The sequence below is a fragment of the Lampetra fluviatilis genome, chromosome 39 (genome assembly GCF_964198595.1).
Source record: "Lampetra fluviatilis chromosome 39, kcLamFluv1.1, whole genome shotgun sequence".
Lineage (NCBI taxonomy): Eukaryota > Metazoa > Chordata > Hyperoartia > Petromyzontiformes > Petromyzontidae > Lampetra > Lampetra fluviatilis.
In genome coordinates this window covers 3557361-3584496 of record NC_136313.1, presented here as the reverse complement: position 1 = coordinate 3584496, position 27136 = coordinate 3557361, and the positions used below count along the sequence as shown (strand labels likewise).

The 27136-nt window shown below is 51.5% G+C and overlaps 3 protein-coding genes across 3 annotated transcripts in view; 2 read left to right on the top strand and 1 right to left on the bottom strand.

Annotated features, from left to right (window-relative positions):
- The window catches only part of APTX (aprataxin), a 179627-nt gene that overhangs the window by 48789 nt on the left and 103702 nt on the right, over positions 1–27136 (top strand). The gene's annotated exons all lie outside the window — the stretch shown is intronic.
- On the top strand, positions 1685–19467 carry MSTO1 (misato mitochondrial distribution and morphology regulator 1). Its single transcript, XM_078874480.1, has 13 exons — positions 1685–1832; positions 5604–5739; positions 7662–7728; positions 9183–9258; positions 9811–9871; positions 11016–11154; positions 11537–11792; positions 12258–12410; positions 12704–12835; positions 13354–13562; positions 14309–14410; positions 14782–14897; positions 15688–19467. Exons 1-13 carry the CDS (start codon positions 1749–1751, stop codon positions 15924–15926), a joined length of 1770 nt encoding a protein of 589 aa, XP_078730606.1. The 5' UTR covers positions 1685–1748; the 3' UTR covers positions 15927–19467.
- LOC144945875 (uncharacterized) lies at positions 22735–25112 on the bottom strand. Its single transcript, XM_078874481.1, has one exon. The coding sequence runs from the start codon at positions 24600–24602 to the stop codon at positions 23784–23786; it is 819 nt and encodes a 272-aa protein (XP_078730607.1). The 5' UTR covers positions 24603–25112; the 3' UTR covers positions 22735–23783.

The window sequence follows — 27136 nt, the reverse complement described above, 5'->3', positions numbered from 1 at the left end:
GGCGCAGGTCGACATCTCGCTTCGTGGTCGCGTGGATTCTTCTCCGGGTCCACCGGTTTTTTTTCCCCCCTCCACATTTAAAATCAACATCACCCGTTTCGAGTGTTTGCCTGCTATTTATTTCCACACGATAAAGCTTACTTCGTTCAGCCATCATGTATGGCCAGGTCGCTTCTGAAAAAGGTCTATATATTTTTCGATTTAAAGCTTTCGTGACTGCAGGGATTCATCTTCTTGGTTCTTTCGGTAAAGTCACGTAGAAGGGAAGTAATAAAATAATAAAAATAAAATATAATAAAATAATTCTCACGACGTTTCGGCCACAACGCAAGCAGGCGTCATCAGGTGCTTGCGTTGTGGCTGAGGACGGTTGCTTGCGTTGTGGCCGAAACGTCGTGAGAATTATTTTATTATATTTTATTTTTATTATTTTATTACTTCCCTTCAACGTGACTTTACCGAAAGAACCAATAAGATGAAGGTCTATATTTTAAAGTTTTAAGCTTATCCTTTTCTTTCTGGCTATTTGTTCTCTCTGCCTGTGTCCTCTCTTTAGATTTTATTTTACTTTTAGACGTGACTTAACCGAAAAGAACCAAAGAATAAGGTCTATATAGTTCAGTGGGCGGTAACATGGTAAAATAAAACGTAGTTTAGTTTAAGTTTCTAGCGACCCCCCCCCTTCCCCAAGCTCACTGAGCAGTCCCCAAACTGAAACTGGGCATCTGTTAAAAAGAGCTTCATAGCCCATCGGATTTTTCCAGGAAAAAATATAAGACTCTGATTGTGTCATCTCGTCGTCTCCACCTGGCTGCCTGTCTCAGTTTACGTGGCAGCCAGCAGATGGCAGTGCAGCGAGATTAATTCATCCATAAGGGGCCGTCCATAAATGACGTCACGCACCTGGGGGGTCAGACATTTGTGACGATTTGTGACGAGGGGGGGTATTGAGAAATGTGACGTCACATCAAAATGCGCAACTTTAAATAAATGTAGACAAGACGTTCTACTTAATTAAATAGACTTTTAAAGACATTTTTCTCCAACAACATCAGAGTGTAGCGCCACATTAAATACGCACTACAATGACAATAGTTTAAAGCGATTTGAAGCATGTTTTATTGTTTGGGGGGGGGAGGGGGCAGAGCTTTGTGACGTCATATTTGAGGGGGGGTCTGACTTTTTGTGACGCCGTGTGACGAGGGGGGGGCGCTCAAAAATCGTCCAAAATCGCGTGACGTCATTTATGGACGGCCCCCTACGGGAGGCCCAGGACCGGTTCAGATAATCGCCACTGGTGTTGGCCTTGAGCGGGAATCGCAGCGCGCAAACCGCTGCACCACCGCTCCCCACACACAAAGACACAAACACACGTGTTTCGCGTTTTAAAAATACGTCTCGCGTGGCTTGACTCGCAGAGCCACCGTAGGGTGCTTCGGCGCCAATGGCAGCGCGCAGCGGAGCACGTGGGCACGCGCAGTCGCCGCTGTTGCTGCTTCCTCGTTGCCAGTAGCGGCTCAACCAGGGGCGGGCAACAACAACAACAACAGCAGCAACAACAGCAGCAGCAGCAGCAACAACAGCAGCAGCAACAGCAGCAGCAGCAACAGCAGCAGCAACAACAGCAGCAGCAGCAGCAGCAACAGCAGCAGCAGCAACAGCAGCAGCAGCAACAGCAGCAACAGCAGCAGCAGCAGCAGCAACAACAACAACAACAGCAGCAACAACAGCAGCAGCGGCCTCTGGTCATGGCCAGCTCACGCGGGGAGGTGGTCACCCTGCAGTTGGGTCACTACGCAGGCTTTGTGGGCGCGCACTGGTGGAACGGCCAGGTACTTTGCACCGCGAGACATCGTGACCACCACCACCCACCACTACGAGACGTTGTGTCTATCCACTGCTGGATGCAGCCCAGTCCTCGCCCCGCACGCCGTGAGGTCGGCCACGCAAGGCGCTCTCTCTTTGACCATACTTCACCACGCTGGTCGTTGCGGGCGGGGGTGAAGCGGTGGAAGGGCACAGGAATGGTTCGAACGTCGATCGCCACCCGTTCGATATTTTCCCCGCATCTCCGATTAGCGCGGTTGGCTTTGCACGGTGCGAAAGAAGTTCAACATTCAGTGTGTGTATATATACACACGGCTAACATCAATGTGTGTATATATACACACGGCTAACATCAATGTGTGTGTATGTATATATACACACACTGATTTTAGCCGTGTGTGTACGTTTACACACACACTGATGTGTGTATAATCAGTGTGTGTGTATATATCATACATAGACACTGATTTTAGCCGTGTGTGTACGTTTACACACACACTGATGTGTGTATAATCAGTGTGTGTGTACGTATCCACACACACTGATGTGTATATAATGTGTGTGTATATAATCAGTGCGTATGGATATATACATACATACACACTGATTTTAGCCGTGTGTGTATATAATATATACACACACTGATTTTAGCCGTGGGCCCGCTATCGCACGGTGTCTGAGTGCGTGACGCAGCAATCCTAACCGCAGCACCACCGCTCCCCTGCCTCGCTGCAGTTACTGTTGTTGACTCGTTATTGGTGACAGCAGCAGTAGCAGCATCATCACAATAAAGGTGGCTTCTTGGGGGGGTTAAATCGCGTAAATACATAAATGTGTCGTTGCCTGTGGTGGGTTTTAACGACACATTTATATATTTACGCGATCTAACCCCCAAAAAAACTCTATTAGGGATGATATTGGGTCGCGAAAGCCTGCCACGTTTCAAACTGAGCAGCAGCAACAGCGTTGAGCTCAACACAACAGTCCCCCCCCCATTCATTATAACGTTTTTGGGTCAGATCGCGTTATTTATAAATGTGTCGTAACCCTCCACCACCCGACACGGCCAAACAGTAAAAAATGTTTACACTATGAGACCTCCTTTACCAGTGGCAAAATATAGTAGTAGGTTTTTATCCGTTAAACTGGTACAAAACTGACACCTTTATACAAGGCATCATGTTTGCAATAACCGCAACACAAGCAGTCAAAATGCAAACAAAAATAAACAACTCTGATAATGGTAATGATATGCACTGTCCTTGAAGTTGATTGGTCCACACCCGAGACAGCTTTCCTTAGAGCCCTAGTCTCCATTGGTGTTGGACCAGATAACCGGTGTGTTGAAGAGAATCAACAGCATTTTAAACTTTGAGTAGTACGACGTTTCGCTGATAATTACAATCAGCTTCATCGGGCAAGAATGGTGAAGCTCTCCTGTTGTTCCTGGTCTTAAATACATCAGCATGAGCAGGGTGACGTCTTCATTTAATTCAATCTGGTGCAGTGATTCTAGGCAAAGAGAGTGATGGTATTGTAATTATATCGATTGGTAATCATTCAATTGTTATTCATTGGTATGTGTTTCCCTTATAAGGAATTGTAAGTGTATTGTATTTAATAATACGCTTCCAGGCCGCACTAAGGCTGTAGCTGTCAGAGCGATTGAAGTTATTTCTGTTTCTCTCAATTTCAATGGATTCTCTAATTAGTCTTGGCCACCATTGGAACCTCATTTGCCAGTACAAATATGATAATTGTTTTTTTTACCCTTCTATCTGGCAACAAAACTGACACATTTTTTTACAAGGAGTCGTGTTTGCATAGACCACAATACCTGCAGTCATAATGCAAACAAAAAACATAACTCTGATAATGTATGCACTGTCCTTGAAGTTGATTGGTCCACACCCGAGACAGCTTTCCTTAGAGCCTAGTCTCACATGGGTTGGACCAGATGGCGCCTTTTGGCGTCATATATTATCAGAGTTATGTTTTTTGTTTGCTTTATGACTGCAGGTATTGTGGTCTATGCAAACATGACTCCTTGTCAAAAAGGTGTCAGTTTTGTTGCCAGATAGAAGGGTAAAAAACCAATTATCATAGTCTTGGCCAGTAATAATTAGTTTTACACAACACTTCAACGTTATCAAAATCAATTGAGTGTCTACACGACGAGGCGAGCTCCAGTGAGCGAGTTAATCAGAATCTTCACTTACGACTGGAGCAATCTGATGAGATATGAAGCTTTTTTTTCCGCAGATGCCCAGCATGGACGAGTCTCGGGCCGTCGGTGGAAATGGCACGTTGCTATGACGGGGGAATCGGATGTCACCACTGCATAATACGCAGCGATCTGTAGACCCACGCCCGCCAAACGCGGTGCCGTCGTTTTATGTTTTATCTTCGCAGAATGATCACGGTTGACTCGACGCAAAGCGGTAGGCATTTTATCAACCGCCGAGCGATGGATTCGATGATGTGTCGCGTCGAACCTCCCAACGGATGGTTCACTCAGTTTCAGTTTTTAAGTTTCATATATTTGGTTTTGCCCTGTGAGCCATTCGGCTCTTGAATCGGGTGCAACCGCAACAAACAAAAAACAAAAACATGAACAAGAATACATCTTATAGTGACTATGTGCAAACAGAAAATCCAAGAAAAGACAGCAAAATATTGCAGAAAAAGCACCGTACACCAACACTGTACAAATATCCCAGTGGGATGCAAGTCAAACAACAACAACAACCACAAGCCAACTTAGATTAAGGCCATCAGTCTAACTCTGTACTACAACTAACAAACGTGGCCAATCCAAAAAACTTTTCGAAATCACCAAAATAAAGCCATAAGCAATGTAACAGTGATCACTCGCAGCTACCCTCCATGCAGAGACTGTTACACATAAAGTCGCTATCAACATGGGACTACGGGTTTGTTTTTAAAGACTAAATAATGAGTAGAGTGAGATGAGCGGGGAGAGGTAGAGTGCGTGAAGGGGAGTAGAGTGAGAGGTAGGAGAGTGCGTGGAGGGGAGTAGAATGAGATGGGAGAGGTAGGAGAGTGCGTGGAGGGGAGTAGAGTGAGATGAGAGGGGAGAGGTAGGAGAGTGCGTGGATGGGAGTAGAGTGAGATGAGAGAGGTAGGAGAGTGCGTGGAGGGGAGTAGAGTGAGATTACAGGAGAGAGGTAGGAGAGTGCGTGGAGGGGAGTAGAGTGAGATGAGAGGGGAGAGGTAGGAGAGTGTCAGAGTGAGGTGTTCCCTCGTACAGGAGGGAGGTTGTGAGTGAGCTGTGAGTGAGAATTTTGGCAGCGACATTGTGGATCACCTGAAGTTTGGAGGTGAGGGATTGAAAGAGGTTGTCGATATTAAGCTATTTTGTATTTTACCAGGTAATGCCCACTGCGCTATATAACTCTTTTTCAGAAGCGCCCTATCCACAAATGATAGCTCAGCGAAGTGGCTTGTCACGTGGAAATCTATAACAGCCATATACTTTAAATGCATGTTTCTAAATGTGGAGGGAAAAACCGGAGGACCCGGAGAAAAATCCACGCGACCACAAGGAGAGAGACACCGCAATCTCCAAATATACAGCAGGCGTCAGGGTTGGGATCGAATCCACGACCTCCTGCACACCGGGCGAGGGAGTTCACATCTCCTAGTCACCGTTGGGAGTTTGCTTCTGCCGAGTGTCACCCAGTCAGGGGCCGTTCCCTGTCGTGCGCCGCTAATGCAAGGCCTCTCTTCCTAACGCAAGGCCTCTCTTCCTCCAGTCGGCCGCGTTCAACTCCGACCCTCGGCTGTCGATTGCCGCCCAGGAGGTGAACTCGGATGTTCTGTTCCGGGAGGGCGTCACGCTCCAGGGCGAGCCGACCTACACGCCCCGGCTCGTCCTCATGGACCTCAAAGGTAGCGCCGCTCGCTCACTCGCTCGCTCGGTTGCTCGCTCGTTCCGACGATAGAGAGGGAAATGTAAACAGAGAGAGAGAGAGACATGGAGAGAGAAAGACGAGAGAGAGACAGACAGACGGAGAAAGAGAGGGACAGAGAGAGACTGGAGAGAGAGACACGGAGAGAGGGACGGAGATGCAGAGAGAGAGCCGGCGGGCAGAAACAGCCGGGCCGCCGGCACAAGGAGCAGCTGTCACACTGACAGCCGCGTGCCACTTTTGTCAGTCCACTGCTGGATGAATGCCTCCCCAACGCCATGTGGGTCACGGGGGTTGTTTGAAAGTGTAGGGGTAATCGTCACTCGCCACTCTGTGGGCTGGTAGCTTCCCCTTATCGTCAATAGCGCCATCACGCCAGGGCTCATGTCCATGGCCCAAAAAGGGGCCAACGACAAACTCGAGCAAACAGATCCTGGGACACATTCCCCGGGGCCTCGGGAGGGGTGGGGAACCGGGGGATGATGTCACCTTCCAGAAAGTTCTTATAGGATCTCAGAAACAGGCTTAATCCTGGTGAGTGCCGAGGCTGCGTGATAGCCCTGAGGTCCGAGCATTTCCCCCCCTTCTCCCCCCCCTCCGTTTGTGTGGAGTGAACTTTCTCTAGTTGCTCTCCAAAAAAGCCAAACTCCCATCCGTGAAGACTCGATTTGGCCGAATATCCCAATGCAGGAGCCTTCCTGCCGAAGAGCGTTGAGACTCGGCGAGAGCTGCGTGGATAAATAAAGCGCGCGTGATGATGATTAATGTTATTCATCGCGAACGGCGTGTTGTTACTGGCTCCAGTTCGCGAGGTCGTTATTCAACGCTGCTCGCGTCTGTTCAATGTGCTTCCTCTTCAAGCATTCTGCCATGAAAGGCGGCAAACACAATATTTTTGTAAGGTAACGCGGTTCTCCAAAACGTGTTGAGGGTGAATTAACATGATAATAGTTTTTTTACCCTTCTATCTGGCAACAAAACTGACACCTTTTTTACAAGGAGCCATGTTTGCATAGACCACAATACCTGCAGTCATACTGCAAACAAAAAACATAACTCTGATAATGTGCACTGTCCTTTTTTTTTTTGCGCCGGAGTGAATGAGATTGCCGGTGACTCATCTCATTAATCAGACTTATTATTTATTTACGCTGTAGGAATCCGATGAGCTGCAAAGCTCTTTTTCACAGATGTCCGTTCGTGGCACGGGCTCAGGAGGTTACAGCGACAAACAATAGAAAATCATGGTAGGAGTTAAAAGTATAGGAAAGGTAAGAAAATCGCTAAAATAACTAAAAATGTTTTTATCTTACCAGGTAAAGCCCACTGAGCTTATTACCTTCTTTTTCAGAAACGACCTGGCCAAAATTGATAGCTCAACAAAGTGGCTATTGTGTGAATCAATCGAAATATTTATTTATACTGGAGGAGGAATCCGATGAGCTTTAATGCTCTTTTCCACAAGTGTCCGGTAATCGCCACCACCACGATTGGGACCGCGCGTGAACCTGCTGTATACATTGTCTTTCAATTTTGTAAGTATTCAGACTTATTGAGACTTTATATTATTGGTTCTTTCGGTAAAGTCACATAGAAGGGAAAAAGCAATCATCATCAGGTGTGAAATCCACAGCAAGAAAATTTGAAAAAAATAATTCTTGCTGTGGATTTCTCACCTGATGATGATTGCTTGTGTTGCAGTCGAAACGTCGTGATTATTTTTATTGTTTAAAATTTTTATTATTTTATTACTTCCCTTCTACGTGACTTTACCGAAAGAACCAAGAATATGAATTCCTGCAGTCACGAAAGCTTTAAATAAACATTTATTGAGACTTTGGTTGATAATTAATTATAATTCATTACATTATTAAATGTTGTGTATGTGTTGTTGTTGTCTAGGCAACTTAAGCTCCTTGAGGCAACAGGGCGTGCTGTACGAGCAGCCAGAGCAGGATACCTCCACGTGGTGAGAGCGGCATTCTGTGTTTGGAGGTCACCTAAACTACGACCGAAACGTTTATTTTTTATTTTACCAGGTAAGAAAGCCCACTGAGCTATGACAGCTCTTTTTGAGAAGCTCAATAGAGCTCAATGAAGTCGCTTATCGCGTGCAAATTTATAGCAGCCAAATACTCTTAGGTTTTTTTCGGTAAAGTCACGTAGGTAAAAATAAATAATACAAATAAAAGAAATAATAATAGAAATAAAATTTATAAATCACGTCGTTTCGGAGGCAACACATGTCTCCGTCATCAGGTGGGACCGTCACAGCTAAATTTACTGTAACCAGTGAGCTTCTAATTTTTATTTCCATTATTTCTATCATTTTTATTATTTATTTTTACCTACGTGACTTTACCGAAAAAACCTAAGAGTATGAATCCTTGCAGTCACGAAAGCTTCAAATCTAGCAGCCAAATACTTTAAACGCGCGATGTTGATTCTAAATGGGGAGTCAACAACCCGGGGGACCCGGAGAAAATCCACGCGACCGCAGAGAGAGAGACACGCAAACCCTAAATATACAGGCGTCGGGTTCGGGAGCGAACCCATAGCTGGCGCCAAACTCTGCCATGCGCCCTCCCGCATGGCCTTGTGGGAGCCTCGGTACATCTTCCAACCTGAAGATGTAGCGATAAAGTTATTTTCTTTGAGGTATTTTTTCGATGATGTAGTGCACACATATACATAACATATGGACCCATTTCTCAAGTGTGCAACATTTTGTACAAAATAAAAAAAACTGATGACGTACACGGACGTCATCGGAATGGGAAGGGGTTAAAAGAAAGTTTGATTGATTGAGCGCGCGCTCTCCCCCGCGCCTCGCCACGTTTGCTGACAATGGAGAGCGAATGAATGATAGAGTAAATTTAGCTGTGACGGTCCTACCTGAAGACGGAGACTTGTGTTGCCTCCGAAACGTCGTGATTTATTATTTTATTTCTATTCTATTTTTTATTTATTTGTATTTTTTTACCTTCGTGACTTTACCGAAAAAAACCTAAGAGTAGCGAATGAATGAGCGGCGACACACTCGATCGCGTTTGTTATCGTTCACTCACGGAACTAACCGTTGTGGCACACGGAAGCAGTGTGTTCGAATGTGGGTTTCGGTCGCCCCCTGACTAAACCACGTTCCCGCTCGCAGCGAGTTTATGGTCACAGCACCGTCACCGATCGATGGCTAAACGCGTGAAGTTCGTTTTGTTTTTTTAATTAATTTGGCAAAATTCCTGCTCTGAAAAATTGAAACGTTTCGGTTTGATAGACGTGCGACTGATGCGCTTAGCACGGCGTATAAAACACGCGTCGCACGCCGTGGACACAGAGGTCGCGACGAAGTCACCGGGACTGAAGTTTTAACCGTCCTTAGACCGTCTCGCTCGGACTGACGTCTCTGCCGTGTGTCGCGTGCAGGGGCGGCAAGGTCTCGGTGCACCGGACGGATCCCGCTAGCAAGAACACGTTCCTGCAGGACCTTGATGTCATCGAGGTACTCAACTATTTTATATTTTACCAGGCAAGGCCCACTGAGCTATGCGACCTGCCCGCAAGCGATCGCTCAACAAATGCGGCTTATCGTGGTGTGGAAATCGATGGAAGCCAAATGCTCTGTAAACGCACGTCGATTATAAATGTGGAGGGGAAAAACCGGAGGACCCGGAGAAAAATCCAAGCGGCGCGATGCGTTCTAAAACTCCACGTGTACGCATGTCTGGTGAACTTCTTTCACACCGTACGTAGCCAACCGAGGCGAGTGCCAAGATCAGTCTGGCCGCCGCCAATCAGCGTCACCGCTGGCACGGCATGCTTTAGCTTTTTTATTTTTTTCACTTTATTTTTTTTACTTGACGGTTACTGAGCTGAGCGCAGGCCCAAAGGCCCCAAAACTTCAAGCGACTAGCAGCAACCGGCGCCGTCGCAGCCGCGATTGGACTGGGTTCACGTGTTTCTAGAATCGAGCGACGTTACTCTAAGAACTTGGGATGCAATTAGAATGAAATGAAACAACAAAACCAAACGCTGTGCTCGCTGTGCGGCGCAGGAGGAGTGGGAGAAGCGGACGAGAACGAGCCGCTGTCCGGCGCCGAAACCGGAGACTAAAAGTACGCGACACCTTGTCTCTCTCCCTCTCTCTCTGCGTGATGCGCACGCACTCTCCCAGTGTGGTGATACACGTCTACGTGCGTGACACAGATAGTGTGTCCGTCTGCGGTAGGACGCATGTGCGTGATTTCCGTCTGAATATTCGATACCGCCCATGCAGTATAGGACCTTGAAATTGATTAATATCCTCCTCCCGACCTCTAAAATAAACTATTTTAAATCTTGATTTAAAGCTTTCATGACTGCAGGGATTCATATTCTTGGTTCTTTCGGTAAAGTCACGTAGAAGGGAAATAATAAAATAAATATAAAACACTTTTTTTTTTAAATTCTTGCTGTGGATTTCACACCTGATGATGATTGCTTGTGTTGCAGTCGAAACATCGTGAGAATTTGTATTGTTTTATATTTATATTATTTTATTATTTCCCTTCTACGTGACTTTACCGAAAGAACCAAGAATATATATTTTAAATCTGTTACCTATTTTTATTTTACCAGGCAAGGCCCACTGAGCTACGTAGATCATTTTCAGAAGCGACCTGGCCACAAGTGATAGCCTCACGAAGCGGCTTATTGTGTGGAAATTTAAAGCAGCAGCCGAAATTCTCTAGACGCGTGATGTCGATTCTAAATGTGGAGGGAAAAACCGGAGGACCCGGAGATAAATCCATCCGACCACGGGGAGAACACGCAAACTCCAAATATACAGGTGTCGGGGTCGGGGTCGAACCCACGAGCTCCTGGAAACCATTCCCCTCCCCCCCCATAAATCTTCACCCCCCCCCGCCTTACGCATTGTACCCACTCGGTTGGGTCCAACTCCCCCACCCCCTCCCGTCGCGCCGAATTTGAACTTATTCAGAGTTTCTGATCCCCCCCTCCCCTCCACCTCCAATGTCGATCTGCGTATTGTAGCGTGCTCGCGTTTTGTCGCAATAAAAAAATAATGTAATGTCCACAGCACGACGGGACGGCAAATGCGAATCAAAGATGCTTTTTGGCGGGATTTTATATATCTTAAAATGCCTATGTACATTACCTTGTAACCTTACGTATTCGTCCAATACGCGCGCAAGCACGTGCGTTAGCTTCTAACTCGTCCCTGACTGCGGCGGCGGCGGCTGTTCCTCCGTTTCCCAGATGCCCCGGCGGTTAGCGCAGAGCCGCCCACGCAGAAGGTGTACCACCTGGAGGAGAGCGTCGAGGTCTGGTCCGACTTCCTGCGACTGCGTCTCCACCCGCGCTCCGTCTCGCTCATCAATGACCACACCAGCGACGGGTATGGGCGCACGTTCCTTGGCTCGCAGACAATTCCGCTGCTCGCAAACCGTTCTATGGCTGGGACACTACTAAACCTTGTCGAACTGGAAGCAGAATTTGACTTTATCCGTGCTAAATTGGAGGTGCGGGGGAAGGAAAACAAACTAAACAAAAAAAATCTGTTTGAAAAAAATTAGTTTTCAATCTAGATTTATTGTTTGAATGATCATATCTGTGTTTGGGTTAGGCCACGTGATAGTTTTATGCCAACATTAGCGTCACTAACCCTTCATCCAGCAGTGGATTGACCTTGGCTGAAGATGACGGTGACGACAATAACGACGATCGAATTGTCGGTCTCTCGCCCCCCCCCTCCCCCCCCCCGCGTGCCGTCCCTCCAGGGACGTGGACCGCTTTGACGTGTTCGGCCTGGGCGACTCGCTGCTGCTGCGCTCGCCCCCCGTGGCGGACGACCTGGAGGACCGGCTGCACTTTTTCACGGAGGAGTGCGACTCGCTGCAGGGCTTCCAGCTGCTGTGCGACCTCCACGACGGGTTCTCGGGGCTCGGAGCTCGCGCCGTCGAGCGTCTGCGCGACGAGTACGGCGCCAAGAGCGTCCTCGTCTGGGGGCTCGTGCCGCCGGCCCCGCCCGCGCTGGTGAGCGAGCGGGACGGCGCCCTCACCCCGCCACCGGCGGACGAGCCGGCGTCGGTCGGGGCGGGGAAATAGAGAATTCTGGGGGATAATCCACCGTCGTACTGCTGGCTCGCCTCGGGAGGGGGGAAGGTTAGGGCGCTGTGCAGAGGTTGCAACCGGGTACCCGATACCCGGCCGGGTACGGGTACGGGTACCCGTTTGCGACCCTGGTGCGGCCGGGTACGGGTAAGGAATCAAAACCCGTTTGCGACCTCTGGCGCTGTGGTTCCCAGTGTATGTACTTTTGTGGAACTTCTTTCGCACCGTACGTAGCCAACCGCGCTAAGCGGAGGGACAACAAAACGCAACGCAAAAAGCGGTTCTAAAGAGCGTCGGACCTCGGTGACTCGATCCCAGACATCACGGTCACCCCCCCCCCCCCTCGCTGTGCCCCCCTCTCTCTTTCCCCTCGTGCCCGCCGGGCAGAGCCCGCTGAGGAGCGTCTACCGGCTGGTGAACTACGCGCTGGGCATGGCTCGCCTCGCGGACACCGCCTCCGTGCTGCTCCCGCTGTCCGTGAGCTCGGTGCTGAGCCGTCGGCCTTCGCCGCCCGTCGTCTTCCCCAACCTGCACTACAACGTGAGCCGCGGGGTCCCTGCGGCCGTCGTTCCGCTGCGGGGCGGCGTTTAACGCGCCGCCCCGCACGGGGCGGGCCGACGTCGGTGACAATTATCCGAACCGATCCCGGGCCTTCCCGAAGTTGACGCGGCCCGAAATGAGCGCCTGGTGCCGTGCGTAAACACCAGCACTGGGGAGACAAAGGTGGCCGGGAGTGGCGTTGGCCACGCCACCCTCTCGTGCGCCGTGCCGGCCTTCACTGGTGCTACTCTTTCACGGTACTTGCCCCAACGGTCTGTGTCTTTGTCCGGCAGGCGGAGCTGCACTACCACAGCAGCGCGGTGCTGGCGGCGGCGGTGGGCACGAGCAGCCTGCCGTACCGCACGCACTCTCGCCTCGCGTCACTCTCCGAGTTCGCCGACTCGCTCAGCGGCGGCGGCCGCAAGGCAGGAGGAGCACCCGCAACCCCCCCTCCCCTCAACCCCTCTTCCCCCCTCCCCCCAACCCCACCTCACCCCCCAAACCCCCCTCAGCCCCCTACCCCCCCAACCCCCCCTCCCCCCAACCCCCCCTCCCCCAACCCCCCCTCCCACCAATCCCCCTCCCCCCCCACACAGCACCCCCACCCCCACAACGCTGCCCGTGCCTAACCGGGCCCACAGCGCTTGACCCGTCCGTAGCAGGCCTACGCGGCAGCAGCTGCCCACCACACCAACTCGCCACACCGCCCCGCCACACCGTCTCGCCACACCGCCCCACCGCGCCGCTCCACCGCACCGCGTCACCATAATTGGTCCGCCACGCAACATCGCCACACCGCTCCCAGCACACCATCTTGCCACACTGCCCCACCACACCTGTCCCCGCCCGCACCCGCACCTGCACCCGCCACGGCTACTCGACGCGGCGCCCGCGTCTCTCGAGGCCGCCGCTAACGGGTGGCGCGCGGTGCCGACGTGCGCAGGTGGCGATGACGTCGCTGGCGCTGCCGTTCCCGCTGCACGCCGACAGGACCCTCCCCGACGCCCTGCGGGCGCTGGGCGCCGCTCCGCCCTGGCGCTCGCTCACGCCGGGCACGGCGCTGCCGGCGGCCTCGGCCTCGGGGCCCGCGCCGTGCTGCTTCGGCCAGTCCGTGGTGCTGCGTGGGGTGCCCGCCGCGCGGCACACCGCCGGGTAGGAGGAGCGGCGCCCGGAACCTGCATGTGCCGCGTGTGCTGTGTGTGCTGTGTGTGCTGCGTGTGCTACGTGTGCTGTGTGTGCTGCGTGTGCTGCGTGTGTGCTGCGTGTGCTGCGTGTGCTACGTGTGCTGCGTGTGTGCTACGTGTGCTGCGTGTGCTGCGTGTGCTGCGTGTGTGCTGTGCGTGTGCTGCGTGTGTGCTACGTGTGCTGCGTGTGTGCTGTGCGTGTGCTGCGTGTGCTGCGTGTGTGCTACGTGTGCTGCGTGTGCCGCGTGTGATGTGTGTGTGCTGTGCGTGTGCTGCGTGTGCTGCGTGTGCTGTGTGTGTGCTGTGCGTGTGCTGCGTGTGCTGCGTGTGTGCTACGTGTGCTGCGTGTGCTGCGTGTGCTGCGTGTGTGCTGCGTGTGTGCTGCGTGTGTGCTGTGCGTGTGCTGCGTGTGCTGCGTGTGCTGCGTGTGCCGCGTGTCCTACGTGTGCTACGTGTGCTACGTGTGCTACGTGGGTCCTGGGTTTAGCCATGAGTTTCTGACTTTAGCAGTAGGTCTAGCTGTGCATGGATGTGCCTATGCTTGGGTCTGTGTGACTGGATCTCTGCTGTGCATGGGTCCGCTTTTTCATTTATCTTGAGTTTGCCTGCGTCTGGGTTGAACTGCGCATGCCCGTACGTGGCCGGGCCTGTCTGTACGCGCCGGCAGCCGCACGACGTGCGTACCGATCGCGCCGACGCTTCTCTTCCCGGCAGCTCGCAGCGAGGGAGCACAAAGGACTCGCCGCTGTACAGGTGCTCCACGGGGCAAGACGTGATGTCCGCGTACCTGCACGGGCTGTACCCCCACGCGCCCAGGTAACGCCGCCAGCACCCCACCGCCCCCTCCCCCCCGGCTCCACTGGCCCCGGCACCTGAGTTGGCGAGTCTAAACTAAACTAATTTTTTTCTTTCTAGCAAGGCCCACTGAGCTCTTTTTCGCCACGAATGATAGCCCAACGAAGTGGCTTATTACGTGGACATTTATAGCGGCCACATACTCTAAACGCAGGTTGATTCTCAATGCGGAGGGGAAAAACCTGAAAGAACCGGAAAAAAAAACTATCTACGGGATCGAAGCCACGACCTTCCTGTGTATACCAGGCGAGGTAGTTAACGTCTCGCCACCCTGTGCGCCCGGTCCTGATAATCGCAGCTGATCGATGGAACCACGCCGGTTCTCTCCCCAGCGCTGTGCAGCTGCTGCAGGCTCCGATGAGCGCCGCCGCTCCGTTCCCCGACATCTTCGCTCCGACTGTGGACAGGAGCGGCTACCTCACCGACACCAGGAGGAAGAAGGAGGAAGGTGAGCGGGCGAGGGGGCGAGTGGACAGGCACAGCACAGGCGTGCGTGCGTGCCTACGTGCGCGTGTGTGTAAAGTGCGGTATTGCAGCTCTTAACTTACGAGCCCGGCGACCCGAGTTCGATTCCTGGCCACGGCCGACATTGGTGGCGAATATCTGAGCCGGTCATGGGCCCTCCCCTAGGTCCACTAAAATGAGCAGGAATCGAATTCGGGTCGCCGGGTTCGTAGCGCAGCGCGCTAATCACTGCACCACTGCTCCACACGAAAAAAAACACGCACAAAGGCGGCCCAGGTGTGGTTCTGGCCACCCACCCCCTCGTGTGTCGTGCCAGCCTACATAGGTGCTACTCGCTAACAGAACTTGCCCCAACAGCCTGCTAAGGCTAGACGAGGGATCCTTGTCTTTGTGTAAAGTGCTCACGAATAGCACTTGCCCCAACAGGCTGTGTAGGCTATATGGGAGTGGGGGGATCTTTGGCTTTGTGTGTAGGGTAGGGTGAACCGGTGGCGAAGTGTTTAGAGCACCGCGCTACAAACCCGGCGACCCAACTTCTGTTCCCAGCCACGACCAACATCAGCGGTGATCATCTGAACCAATCCCAGGCCTCGCCGAGGTTAACTCGAAATGAGTACCCGGCGCACAATGTAGACATCGGCACCAGGGAGACAAAGGCAGCCGGAACGTGGCGCAGGCCACACCGCCCCCTGCATTCGCCACGCCGATCTGAATAGGCGCTCGCTAACGGCACTCCTCCCTCCCTCCCTGCCTCCCTCGCTGCCCGTGCCCAGCCGTGGCGAGCTACCCCGTGCTCACCGCCACGCAGTCGGGGACCGCGCTGCGCACGTCGCTGCTGGCGCTGTGCCGGGAGTTGTCCCTCGTGGACGAGCGCCGCCTGCCGGGGCTGCTGGCGGCCGGCACGGAGCCCGGCGAGCTGCCCGAGGCGCTGCACGGCCTCCGCTCGCTCGCCGACGCCTTCCACTCGGGGTGCGGCCACGAGCCGAACAGCAGCGACGACGACGACAGTTGAGGACGGCGGCGCCGGCGGCGGCGGCGGGCAGCGCCGATTCGTTCGTCCGGTGGAATTCCTCTCATCTGCTGTGCACTTAACCGTGGTTTTGGCGTGTGGTGGGGGGGGGTTAGAGGACTCTGGGCAGAGGTCGCAATTGGGTACCCGATACCTGTACCCTACCCGATACTCAGCTACCCGTACCCGGCTGGGTACAGGTACGGGTAGCCGTTTGCGACCCTGGTGCGGCCGGGTACGGGTAGGCCGTGAGTCACTGGTGAGTAACCGTTTGTCACTCATTTCTCAACGTCTTGTCTCTCACAATTCAAGTTCCTAGAATCAACCCACCCACGCCTGCAACATGGCTTCATCCCAGAGGTCGCAATCGGGTACCCGATATCCGTACCCTGCACGATACCCGGCTAACCGTACCCGGCCGGGTATCGGGTAGGGTACGGGTACGGGTACCCATTTGCGACCCTGGTGCGGCCAGGTACGGGTAAGGAATCAAAACCCGTTTGCGACCTCTGACTCTGGGTCTCTATCCGCCGGCGTGCGCGTTGTGTCTCCTGCGAGGCGGGCGATGTCAACGTTTATGCAGGGAAGCCTGGCTGAATGCGGCGCAGAATCGTTTGTTTGCTTGGATACATACTCGTATCTGTCATAGAAACGTGGAATTGCCACCAATGTCTCTGGACAATTAGGTTCACGGCCGCTTAATCTATTCTATTGTCAATAATAGAGGTTTTTTGGGTTAGAGCGCGTAAATATATAAATGTGTCGTTAAAACCCGCCACCACCCGACACGGCCAACTAGTAAGGGTTGTCACGTAAACAGAACGTGGCCAATTCGTTACCAGTACAGCAACACACCGGTGTGTTGGAGAGCCAAGCCACAACATTTACAATCTGCGCTCTTGCGCAACCAGAGGAATTCTGGTTCTCCCCAAGAAGCCTCACCCCAACTACCCCCGCCCACCCCTATCATGGCCCCGCCCACTTCTTCCCTGGCCCCGCCCACTCCTTCCCTGGCCCCGCCCACTTCTTCCATGGCCCCGCCCACTCTTACCATAGCCCCGCCCACTCTTACTCTAGCCCCGTCCAATCCTTCCCTGGCCCCGCCCACTCTTACTCTAGCCCCGCCAACTTCTTCCCTAGCCTCGCCCACCCATAACTTGCCCCATCCCCAGCTGCGACTGCTCACACTCCCCTCTCCACCCCCTCCCTCCACAACCCGCACCGCTACCCAAACAAGCCGTGCCCTGAGCAAGGGGTGTGGCCTAAACAGGAGGCGGGGCCTGAATGAGAATGGGCGGGGCCTACAGAGGTTGATCTTTCCCAGGTGAATCAAGGTGATAAAAGCACGGAATCAAATTTGTGCAGCACGAACCTTTAGTGCCAAAGATGCGCCCAGAGGCCAACTCCAGTGGATTTAATCTGGCTAAGTGGGTGCAGCGGTAGAGTGCCTGGCTCACGATAGGAAGGATGTGGGTTTGAATCCGGTTGCCTGGGTCAGTTCAGCCCAATATCGCTCCACAGACAATAAAGTGAGTACTCTACCACATTGGGGTGCAGTCAGCAGTGTTTGTACAATGTCCTTTACTGGCACCCGTCACAATAATGTGGAATTTCAACCACTGTATCATTCATGTACTATCGCGTTTACATTGTCAATGTCGGTTGCATCTTCTGTCTCGTTTGTTCCATAAGCCTCGATGTACGCGAGCAATATAATTTAAAAAGATACATTGTTTTGTTCTATTTATATCAATTATGGATAGGTAGCTCATTCTTGCGTGCGTATCGGGAGCAAAAATAATCGGTCTTGAGTCGACGAATCGGTGCGTGGCGTTAAATACCCAGCAGTTGGTGGCAGCCCAAGATAGCAGCCGATGGTCACATGACTGTGTAAAAGACGATCTATTATAGGTCTCGGCGTTTTGCGCACAAGCCCCAGGTCAGGCACTTGGGTTCCCCGCGTGGCGGCAGAGGTGTGAAGGTGAATGTTTGAACACGGTTGTGTTGGCACGGTTGTCCTTTAAAACGCGGCTCTACGTCGCGCGGGACACGCGCACACACACGTACACAAGGTGGCGTGTGTGGAGGTGGTGGCAGTGGTGGTGATGCCAGGGGTGGTGGTGGGGATGGTGGTGATGACTGTGGATGGTGGTCGTGGTGGTGGTGGTGACGGTGATCGTGGTGGTGGTGGTGGTGGTGGTGATGGTGGTGGTGGTTGTGGTGGGGATGGTGGTGATGGCAGTGATGATAGTGATGGTGGTGGTGATGCCAGGGGTGGTGATGGCAGTGATGGTTGTGGTGGGGATGGTGGTGGGGATGGTGGTGATGGTGATGGCAGTGATGGCAGTGACGGTGGTGGTGGGGATGGTGGTGATGGCAGTGATGGTGATGGCAGTGATGATGATGGCAGTGATGGTGGTCGTAATGGCAGTGATGATGATGGCAGTGATGGTGATGGCGGTGATGGCGATGGTCGTGGTGGTGGTGGCGACGTGGCACACCAGGCTGGACAGCCGAGAGTCCTTCACGTTCCGGCTCTGAATCGTCGATCCGTGGAACATCGCGGGAACATTTCAAGAACAAAAAAAGTGTTTTATTCAAAGCCAGTTTTGCACGTATACTGTATATTTACTGTATATTTACTTCACAACGCATCAATGTCCCTGCTTTTTGCTGTGTGTTAACCCGGAGTAATACAGTTTTTATTGCAGTGAACATGCTTGCCTGCTGCGTCTTTTCGGGACGTTCCTGGGAATGATGTTGGGGCGCTGACTGCAGCCGCCCTCTTCTGAATTCGAATCTTTATTTATCCTGGAGAAATCCGATGAGCTTATGAGGCTCTTTTTGATACATGCCCAGTACAATACGAGGTTCGGACGACAGGTTCGCGGGATTAATTAATTACATCCTCCCTAGAAGTTCGGGTGTGAATATCCCATGTGCCCCAATTGCTAAATGGGCCCGTAGTTTCTGGAAGCCGTCCTGGAAATATTCGGCTTGAAAGTCGTCGAAGTTGCCTCGTCACAATTTGCTGCTGTACGGACAGCTGCAGTGGAAACGTAATTCTGGATCTGGGTGAGACTCTAGGATGGGTGGCAGCTGCAGCAGCAGCAATTTTGCTGCAGCAGCTGCAGCAAAATTCGAACGGAGATTGCGACAACAACTGCGTTCTTCTGGATCTGGGTGAGATTCTCGGATGGGTGACACCACCAGCATCGAGATCACACGGAGGGGATTGGGGCAGCAGCGGCAGTGGCAGCAAAGCGACGAAGAGGGTGGATGATGACGATGATGATGATTTAACACGAAGCAGGCTTTCGCGACCAATATCCATAATACAGAGTTTTTGGGTTAGATCGCGTAAATATTAAAATGTGTCGTTAAACCCGCCACCACCCGACACAGCCAATTAGTAACGTTTGTCACGTGAACAGAACGTGCCTCATATATATTTACGCGATCCAACCGCGAAAAAAAATCAATATTATGGATGATGATGATGTGGGTTGCGTGGCGTTCGCTCTTAATTACAGCGACACAAAAGATCACACGGCGGCGCGCTAATGAAGGGCGCTCGCCCCCGCAACGCAGGGTCGGTAAACACGGGCGTCCCGACGACGAGTCTCCTCCGCAAATTAAATTCGCTCGCGAATGTCTCGCGGCGAGTGATGTTTTACGTTTCTCAAGCCTTCGCCGTCAAAGCAACGAGCGATCGTCAGTCAACGCAGCAATGATAATGACGCGGGCTCTGGGGGCCATATACACAGCAGCTTGGCACAGACCGCGCGTTATAATCATGATAATAAAGAAAACAATTACGATGATAATTTACAGCCATTGGCTACTGTTGGATGAAAGGTCTTCTTCTTCCCACGCCGTGGTCGGTCGTGGGAGATTGTTTGACCATACTTCACCATGAGAATCGGTTTTCCCCTCTTTTTCTGGAAACATAACAGCTGTGTTAAGATGTTTAAACACCAAGCTGAAACCTTTTACAAGGAATCATGTCTGCATTAACCACTGATTGTGATCAGGATGCAAACAAAAACATACTCTGATAATATATGCATTGTCCTTGAAACTGATTGGTCCACACCAGAGACCGCTTTCTTTCGAGCCTCTGGTCTAACACCGTTTGAGACGAGGCTCAAAAGAAAGCTGTCTCTGGTGTGTACCAATCAGTTTCAAGGACAATGCATATATTGTCAGAGTATGTTTTTGTGTTTGCATTCTGACCACAAGTATTGTGGTTAATGCAGACATGATTCCTTGTAAAAGATTTCAGTTTGGTGTTTTAACATCTTAACACAGCTGTTTTGTTTCCAGAATAAAGGTGAAAACCTATTCTCATATGTTGGTACTGGCAAAGGAGGTCCCATGACATACTTCACTATGCCGGTCATTGCGAGTCATGTTTATGGTGGGGTGGGGATGACTACTTGGTTCGGATATTATTCACCGCTGACATTATCCCTGGCCCGATATTCTGAAATTCAACTCAGACTGGCTGGATTAGTATTGTCAGTGCGCTAACCGCTGTCCCACCGCTCCCTCCCGTAAGATGTTAATTGTATTTTACTCTACAATACACCTTGCAGAATCCGATCTCAGAGTTCAGACAACAATTCAAGACTCGATTCTTAATGGTCTCGTTTGCGTGGGATAATTGGTGCTATCGCTCGTTCAATCGGGTTCAATGTACACACGCATTATAATATGCGTGTCATGTCATTATAATTGGCATATCATTAAAATCGAATTAGCATATTATTTTATTATTTCCCTTCTACGTGACTTTACCGAAAGAACCAAGACGATGAATCCCTGCAGTCACGAAAGCTTTAAATCGAAAGATACGTATGGGTTGTTTTCTATTGATAATAATGCAATGTATAACACCCAGGAAAGCCTCATTGATTCTCAAGACTGCTTCAGCAGGCTCCTATAGTCTGATGCTTTGACCAATCCAATTAACGAGCTTTTTGGCATGCGGGAGGTCACTGGACCGAAACGAACTGTGGACCAAAACCCCAATTGCTGCACCGGCAATCTCCTGCACTGCCTGCTGGTGGTTACCCATCTGTAATGATTGTGGTATCATTACATTACCCATCCAAGCACCAACCAGTTTCAACCCTCCTTCACTCCAGAGATCCTTCAGCCGTGCACATCGTGTAAGCCACCACGTGCCGACTTTGAAACAAAGGTCTGATGAACACGCTATATCCCCAACATAAAAAATATATATAAAACATTCCGTGCGATATTCTTTGAGTATTCAGAATAGCAATGCTACACCGGGTTAATTGTGGGTCACCTGCTGGCTGTGTGGAGGGGGCTTAGTCTTGTGTTCCATAGTCAAGTGTTTTTTTTCCTTTCAATAAACCTAACCTTGTACCCCATCTCCCGGCACAGCCATTGCCGGAAGGGTTTGTTTAAATGGGTAAACAACATTTCCCGCGCTGTTAAATATAATCATGGGGTGTTGACACACGTTCGCTAAACATTGCCGGCAAGACGAAGGTGGCCGGGTGGCTCAGAGGTCAGAAGGTCGGTTCAGATGAAGGTAAGCCGTCTATGATTACACTGGCTAGATTCCCTTGACGACTCTGTATATCACATGAGACTAAAGCAAATGCAGGCCGTTAGGGCAAAGTGATTTTGCGAGGACCGATTTCGGGGCAGCACAGCAAGTGTAGCGAGTTGTTGTTTTCGACCGGACCACAACAAAAACAAACATCAGATCAAATTCGGTTCCGCATTTCATTTGAGTTCCAATATCGGTTTGACTGTCACGTGACGCACATCACGCTCGTATTTCAGAGCGGGTGGGAAAGTGCCCCCCCCCGACTGTGCGGACCTGAGGGCCCTTAAAGGAGATCTCAGACGTAACTCCGTGATAGCCATTTCCGTGGGCCGTTTTCTTAAACGAAAGGGTTGCAGTGTCCTGCGAGAGATGCGAAAGGGCTCTCCCCGTCTCGTGATGCGATTCCAAGAGCGCAATCGACATCAGATTTGGGGGGGGGGAAATGGATCAATTTTTTTTTTAATTCTTTATATTAAGTTCGCTTGCTTGCTTAGGACCGTGCAAATCTTTCGGTCGTTTTTTAACCCACTTCCCGTGATCCAATCGAGCTGACATTTTGCACACATACTCGTTGTGCGTGACAATGCATTTTCGTGAAAAATGTTTTCCAAAATTTTACACTGTTTAGGGAAATTTTTGTAAATATTTAATTACCAATTGTTTAATGCTGCCAGACAATCATCTGACCCATAGGTGGCAGCCATCTCAAGCCAGAGGACGAGAGGACTCTAGCCGCCCCGATGCCACGCATATAAAGGATTTATAGTGAAAAACTTTGTTTTTACGGGTTTACTTGTTTAATATTATCTCCAACCCACGATACACCCGCGGGCAAAAGATCTAAGGTGGGAGACGTTCTGGGGCGAACTGAATGTACGGAGAATAACAATAATATGCCTGGTTGGCAATTGAAATGTTGAAACAACAGCCAATTTGCGTCTCATGCGGCACACATAATTCTCGGAATGTCATGGATACGTTTCAATAATTGTATTTTGTGCGGAGTGGTTTGCACGCAACGCACTGCGGTGTGAACCGCGTGACCCGAGTTCAATTCCCAGTCACGGCCACCATCAGTGGCGAGCAATACCGAGCCGTTCTGACACTCCCTTCACCAGCGTGGTGAAGTATGGTCAAACAACCCCCATGACTGACTGCCGTGGGGAGACCTTGATCCAGCAGTAGATTAACACAGTGGCTGTACATTATTATAATAATTATTATATTCTGTGCATCGCATTAATATCATATTTTCAGACTGTTGTGACATACTGAATGTACGTGATGATTCGCCTACCCAGCGATATTATGGATCGCCACAATTCAGTATCGTGATTCGATTCAAGAATCAATTGTTTTTTTTTCTTTACATTGTGGTAAATGTAGCGGCCACAAGTGGCTGCAGGGTTAACGTGAACCAATTACAGACATCAACGAATATATACAAACAAAAACATCGATTCGGACGTGTTTAGATGCATGTAATTATGAGCTTAAGAATCAATATTTAACCACCTCTAGCAAAAGGCTAAATATCATTTGAAGACAATTTTAACCTGTACTCGAGTCTGCCAACATATTGATCCGGGCCAACATTACCCGGCAGGATTTATTTCAGCAAGCAAAACCCTGGGCCAGTTTCAATCTTTCTGGGTCTCATCAGCAGAAGTCGGGCTTGTTGAAACAGGCTTTGTTGAAACAAGCCTGACTCTCAGACTTTCTCTGTTTAAACAAATGCAGCCGCACAATATTGCAATGGAAAGCCATATCCTGTACTTGTAGGGCGATAGACTATAACATATTTAATTTGCACGTGGAGAGACAGGACGGAGTTGTCCTTACATTTGCTTTAACACGCAATGCTTACCACCCGCGCCTGTAATGAGTGTGCATCCGAGCCCGCGTTTACATTTGAAATCGTCGTTGACAAAGAAAACACCGCGCAAGCTACGGTAGTTTACTGTCAATAAAACGCCTTTAGTCGCTCGAACTGATCGATTATTGACGAATCAATAAGCAGCCATCGCAGCGGCAGTCGTTACAATAGAACCACCTTCTTTATTGCACGCCGACTGCTCACGCCAGATGGTGGGATGACACTCTTGGGACATGTCGGAGGTCACTGCCCTGTCCCCTGTGCTGGAGCAGCGGAAGGCCCAACGCGGTTGACGATGAGATGCGGTGGTGGCAATTGGTGGTGGTGCTGGTGGTGGCGGCATCAACGCCTTTGGCCACGATGACTTATTCGACATCCACCGACGCGGCATCCACGTTCACGCGTCACCGGTGGCGGAGCGCGACGCCTTGAACGAGTCCGGCGATCTGGAGAGCCTCAGCCCGGGGATGTGCCTGCGGATGATTCCCCGCAGGTGGATCTTCCCAGCGCCTTTCTTAGCCCCGGGCCCCGCCACTTGGGGGCCTCCGTCCGGCCGGGACACGGTGATCAGTGGCATGGCGCCGGCGCCACCGGCAGAGGAGTCGAAATGAAGCCCGCAGGAGTCGGCGTGCAGAACCTCGCACGACATCGCGCGCACGCTCAGCAACGACGCCGGCTCCTCTCGGAGGTGACCACAATCGTCGTCGTCGCCGCCTGCTGCTGCTGCTGCTCGGCCCGTACCGGGAGCGCGTCTCGAGGCGGACGGGCGAGGGCTCGTGGAACGGCTGCGCACGCGGGAGCCATCGGCACGCAGCAGCGTCATGGACTGCAGGAGGAGGACTGCGTCCGCTGCAACGGGAGAGCCACCGCCACCGCCCGGCTCGAAAAACAACGACTCCTTGCGCCGCGTGTTGGGGCTGTGCGCCAGCGTCTGGAAGCCGTAGGGAGTGGTGATGCGGGGCAGGTGCGGGAGCGGGGACGTGCCCTCTGTGACGTTGGTGAGACGGGTGCCCTGGAGGTCGTGGGTGGAGGAGGAGGAGAGGGCGATGGCTCTTCTGGTGCGGTCAGGGTTGGGGTGTTCGCGCGGATTCTCGGACCGCTGCTCGGTTGCTGCTGCTGGGCTCGCTGCTGGGCTCGCTGCGTGCGGGATGAAGAACTGTGGGATGCTGTTGGGAGTCACCACCATGGTGGACGCAGGGGCCGTCCTCGCGTGCATCGCGGTCGACGTTGATTGCCGGTTGTAAGAAAAAAAATAAGCAAAATTGCCGTAGGTTCGCAAAGTTAAAATAACAATAATAATTTGCGTTTGTTAAATTTTTTTTAAACAATTATATTAATAATTGCCGGTGGTAAAATTATAAAAAAAACAATGATAATAATTGCCGTTGGTAAAACAGAAAAAATTCAACAATAATAATAATTCTAATAATTAGCAAATGTGCTAATCGCGTAACGGACGCGGTGCTGACAGCGCGTCTCCGTCGACTTCTCGCGACGTGCAAAGTTTTCACCCCGGGGCCGTCTCGCTCGCTCGCTCGCTCCTCCTGACCGCCGTGCGTCCCGCGCTGCAGCGAGGCGCGCCTCTCGAAACGTCGGACAAACGGAACGACGACGACGGCGAACGTCGTCGAGTCGACGAGCGCGTCACTTTTTTCCGAGTTTTTTTGTGTTTGTTTTGACCGCACGGCTCGCTGCCTTCGATCCACGCGTCCGACTCTTCCTGGCAAACGCGTGGCAATGATCGCCCTCCCGTTGCCTCTTATAGTGGGGGGTGTGGGGGGGGGTGTGGAGGGGTGTGGGAGGGTGTGTGGGGGGGTGTGGGGGGAGTGTGGGGGGGGGAGTGTGTGTGTGTGGGGGAGAAGCACCCTTGGTGACCGGCGGCTGCGCGTGGCTTCTACATGAAAGGCGCGTTTCATCCAATTGAGCATCATTGTTTGAGCTCAAAGGTTGGGGGGGGGGGGAAACGTCTCGCGTCGGTCCATCCGCCCGTCCGTGTGGGATATTGAGCCTTCGAACGCCCACAGCACGCGGAGGTGATCTTCAAAGGGGTCCCTCCTTCAGTCTCCGCGTGGCTTTGATTGCTTGTTTTCTTCTTTCTGTAGCGATGTCTTTGTAGCGGTGCCATGTCTGTCGCGAGTTGAACTTCTTTCGCGCCGTACCTCGCCGACCGTGCCAATGGGAGGTGCGCTGGAAGGACAGCCAATGAAACGCGAACAGCAGTTCTGAAGAAATGAGTTTTCAATCGAGGTTTTCAAAGTGCATAGCTCCAGTGGCGAAGTGACTACATCAACTCAGAGGGTGCGGACATCATCGGTCAGCTGGGGCCTCGATATTCCATTTGTCTCGCACGGTGGCACCAAGGCGCGATTCCACATCGCGGCTCCTCTCGCCTAACATCATCATTACATGCGTCTGCGTTCTTTATTTGACACTGTTGTTGAAAACATATCACATGGTGGTTGTCAAGGGGGGCCCCGTCTCGTAGCCACCGAGGGGAGGGGGAGAGGGGGGTGGAGCGGGGAAGGGGGGGGCAAGGCACCCCCTGCCCCCCCCCAGCGCTAGTTACGCACCTGCTAATATCGGGCAAGAAGAACGTTCCAGACGTCCGTTGAGTCGATGCAATGGGCTGCAGCATCGGCGCTGGCAGAAAAGCAGCGGATGACCCGCCGTTTACTCTGGCAGCCGATTAATTCAGCTCTGTGTCCACGAAGGTGCCGTTCATTATTAAAGAATCACGTTTCTTAAAGCAAAGTTATCATTTCGATGTAAAGCTTTCGTGACTGCAGGGATTCATCTTCTTGGTTCTTTCGGTAAAGTCACGTAGAAGGGAAGTAATAAAATAATAAAAATAAAACATAATAAAAATTATATAATAATATAATAATATTATTATGTTTTATTTTTATTATTTTATCACTTCCCTTCTACGTGACTTTACCGAAAGAACCGAGAAGATAAAGTTATCATCCTGAACATTCATTGGACATGACCGTCCGTCGCTCCTCCCCCCCGCACCCCAGGCACCCAGCCAGCGAGTAAAACTTTGCATTTCCCATCTCGTATGATCATAGTTTATATCCGGGTGTCAATCCGCTGCTGGATGAAGAGCTTCCTCCCACCGCGATTAGCGCTACGCTGCGCTACGAACCCAGCGACCCGAGTTTGATTCCCGCTCACGGCCAACACTTGTGACGATTATCTGTACCGGTCCTGGGCCTCCCCTAGGTCGACTCGGCTTCAAATGAGTGGCTGGTGCTGTGTGTAAACATCGCCGCTGGGGAGACGAAGGCGGCCGGGCGTGGTGCTGGTCACCCACCCCCTCGTGTGCAGTTCTCGCCTTTATAAGTGGCTACTCGATAACAGCACTTGCCCCAACACTCTGTAAAGGCTATACGGGGGATCTTTGTCTTTTTTTCACATTGGGTCCCTCCGACGACGATTTCCTTAATTTGAGCGAACTTGTTGTGCAACAACTTTTGTGTTACTCGTGGATTTGTTTTTGTATCTTGAGCCCAACCTGACAGCTCCCGCGTCGTTGACTTCTTCAATAATTTCCTGTCGTTCGTCAGCATCGCGCGGTTGCCACGACGACTGGGGGTGTAAACCAACCACTCTAAAACGGGCAAATCGCTCCTTCCCCCTTCATATTTTATGCCTTTATTTGTTTAATGACAGGGGCGTCAGCCTACGGTGTGAGTGGTCTAGTGGCCACAGGAGGTAATGACAGGGGCGTCAGCCTACGGTGTGAGT

Bases quoted from the DNA above. Each gene is read 5' to 3' on its own strand.
- MSTO1 (XM_078874480.1), top strand. From the start codon at position 1,749: ATGGCCAGCTCACGCGGGGAGGTGGTCACCCTGCAGTTGGGTCACTAC. The intron at 1,833-5,603 runs GTACTTTGCACC...CTCTTCCTCCAG, and splicing joins CGCACTGGTGGAACGGCCAG to TCGGCCGCGTTCAACTCCGA. The intron at 11,793-12,257 runs GTGAGCGAGCGG...CCCGCCGGGCAG, and splicing joins CGCCGGCCCCGCCCGCGCTG to AGCCCGCTGAGGAGCGTCTA.
- LOC144945875 (XM_078874481.1), bottom strand. From the start codon at position 24,602: ATGCACGCGAGGACGGCCCCTGCGTCCACCATGGTGGTGACTCCCAAC.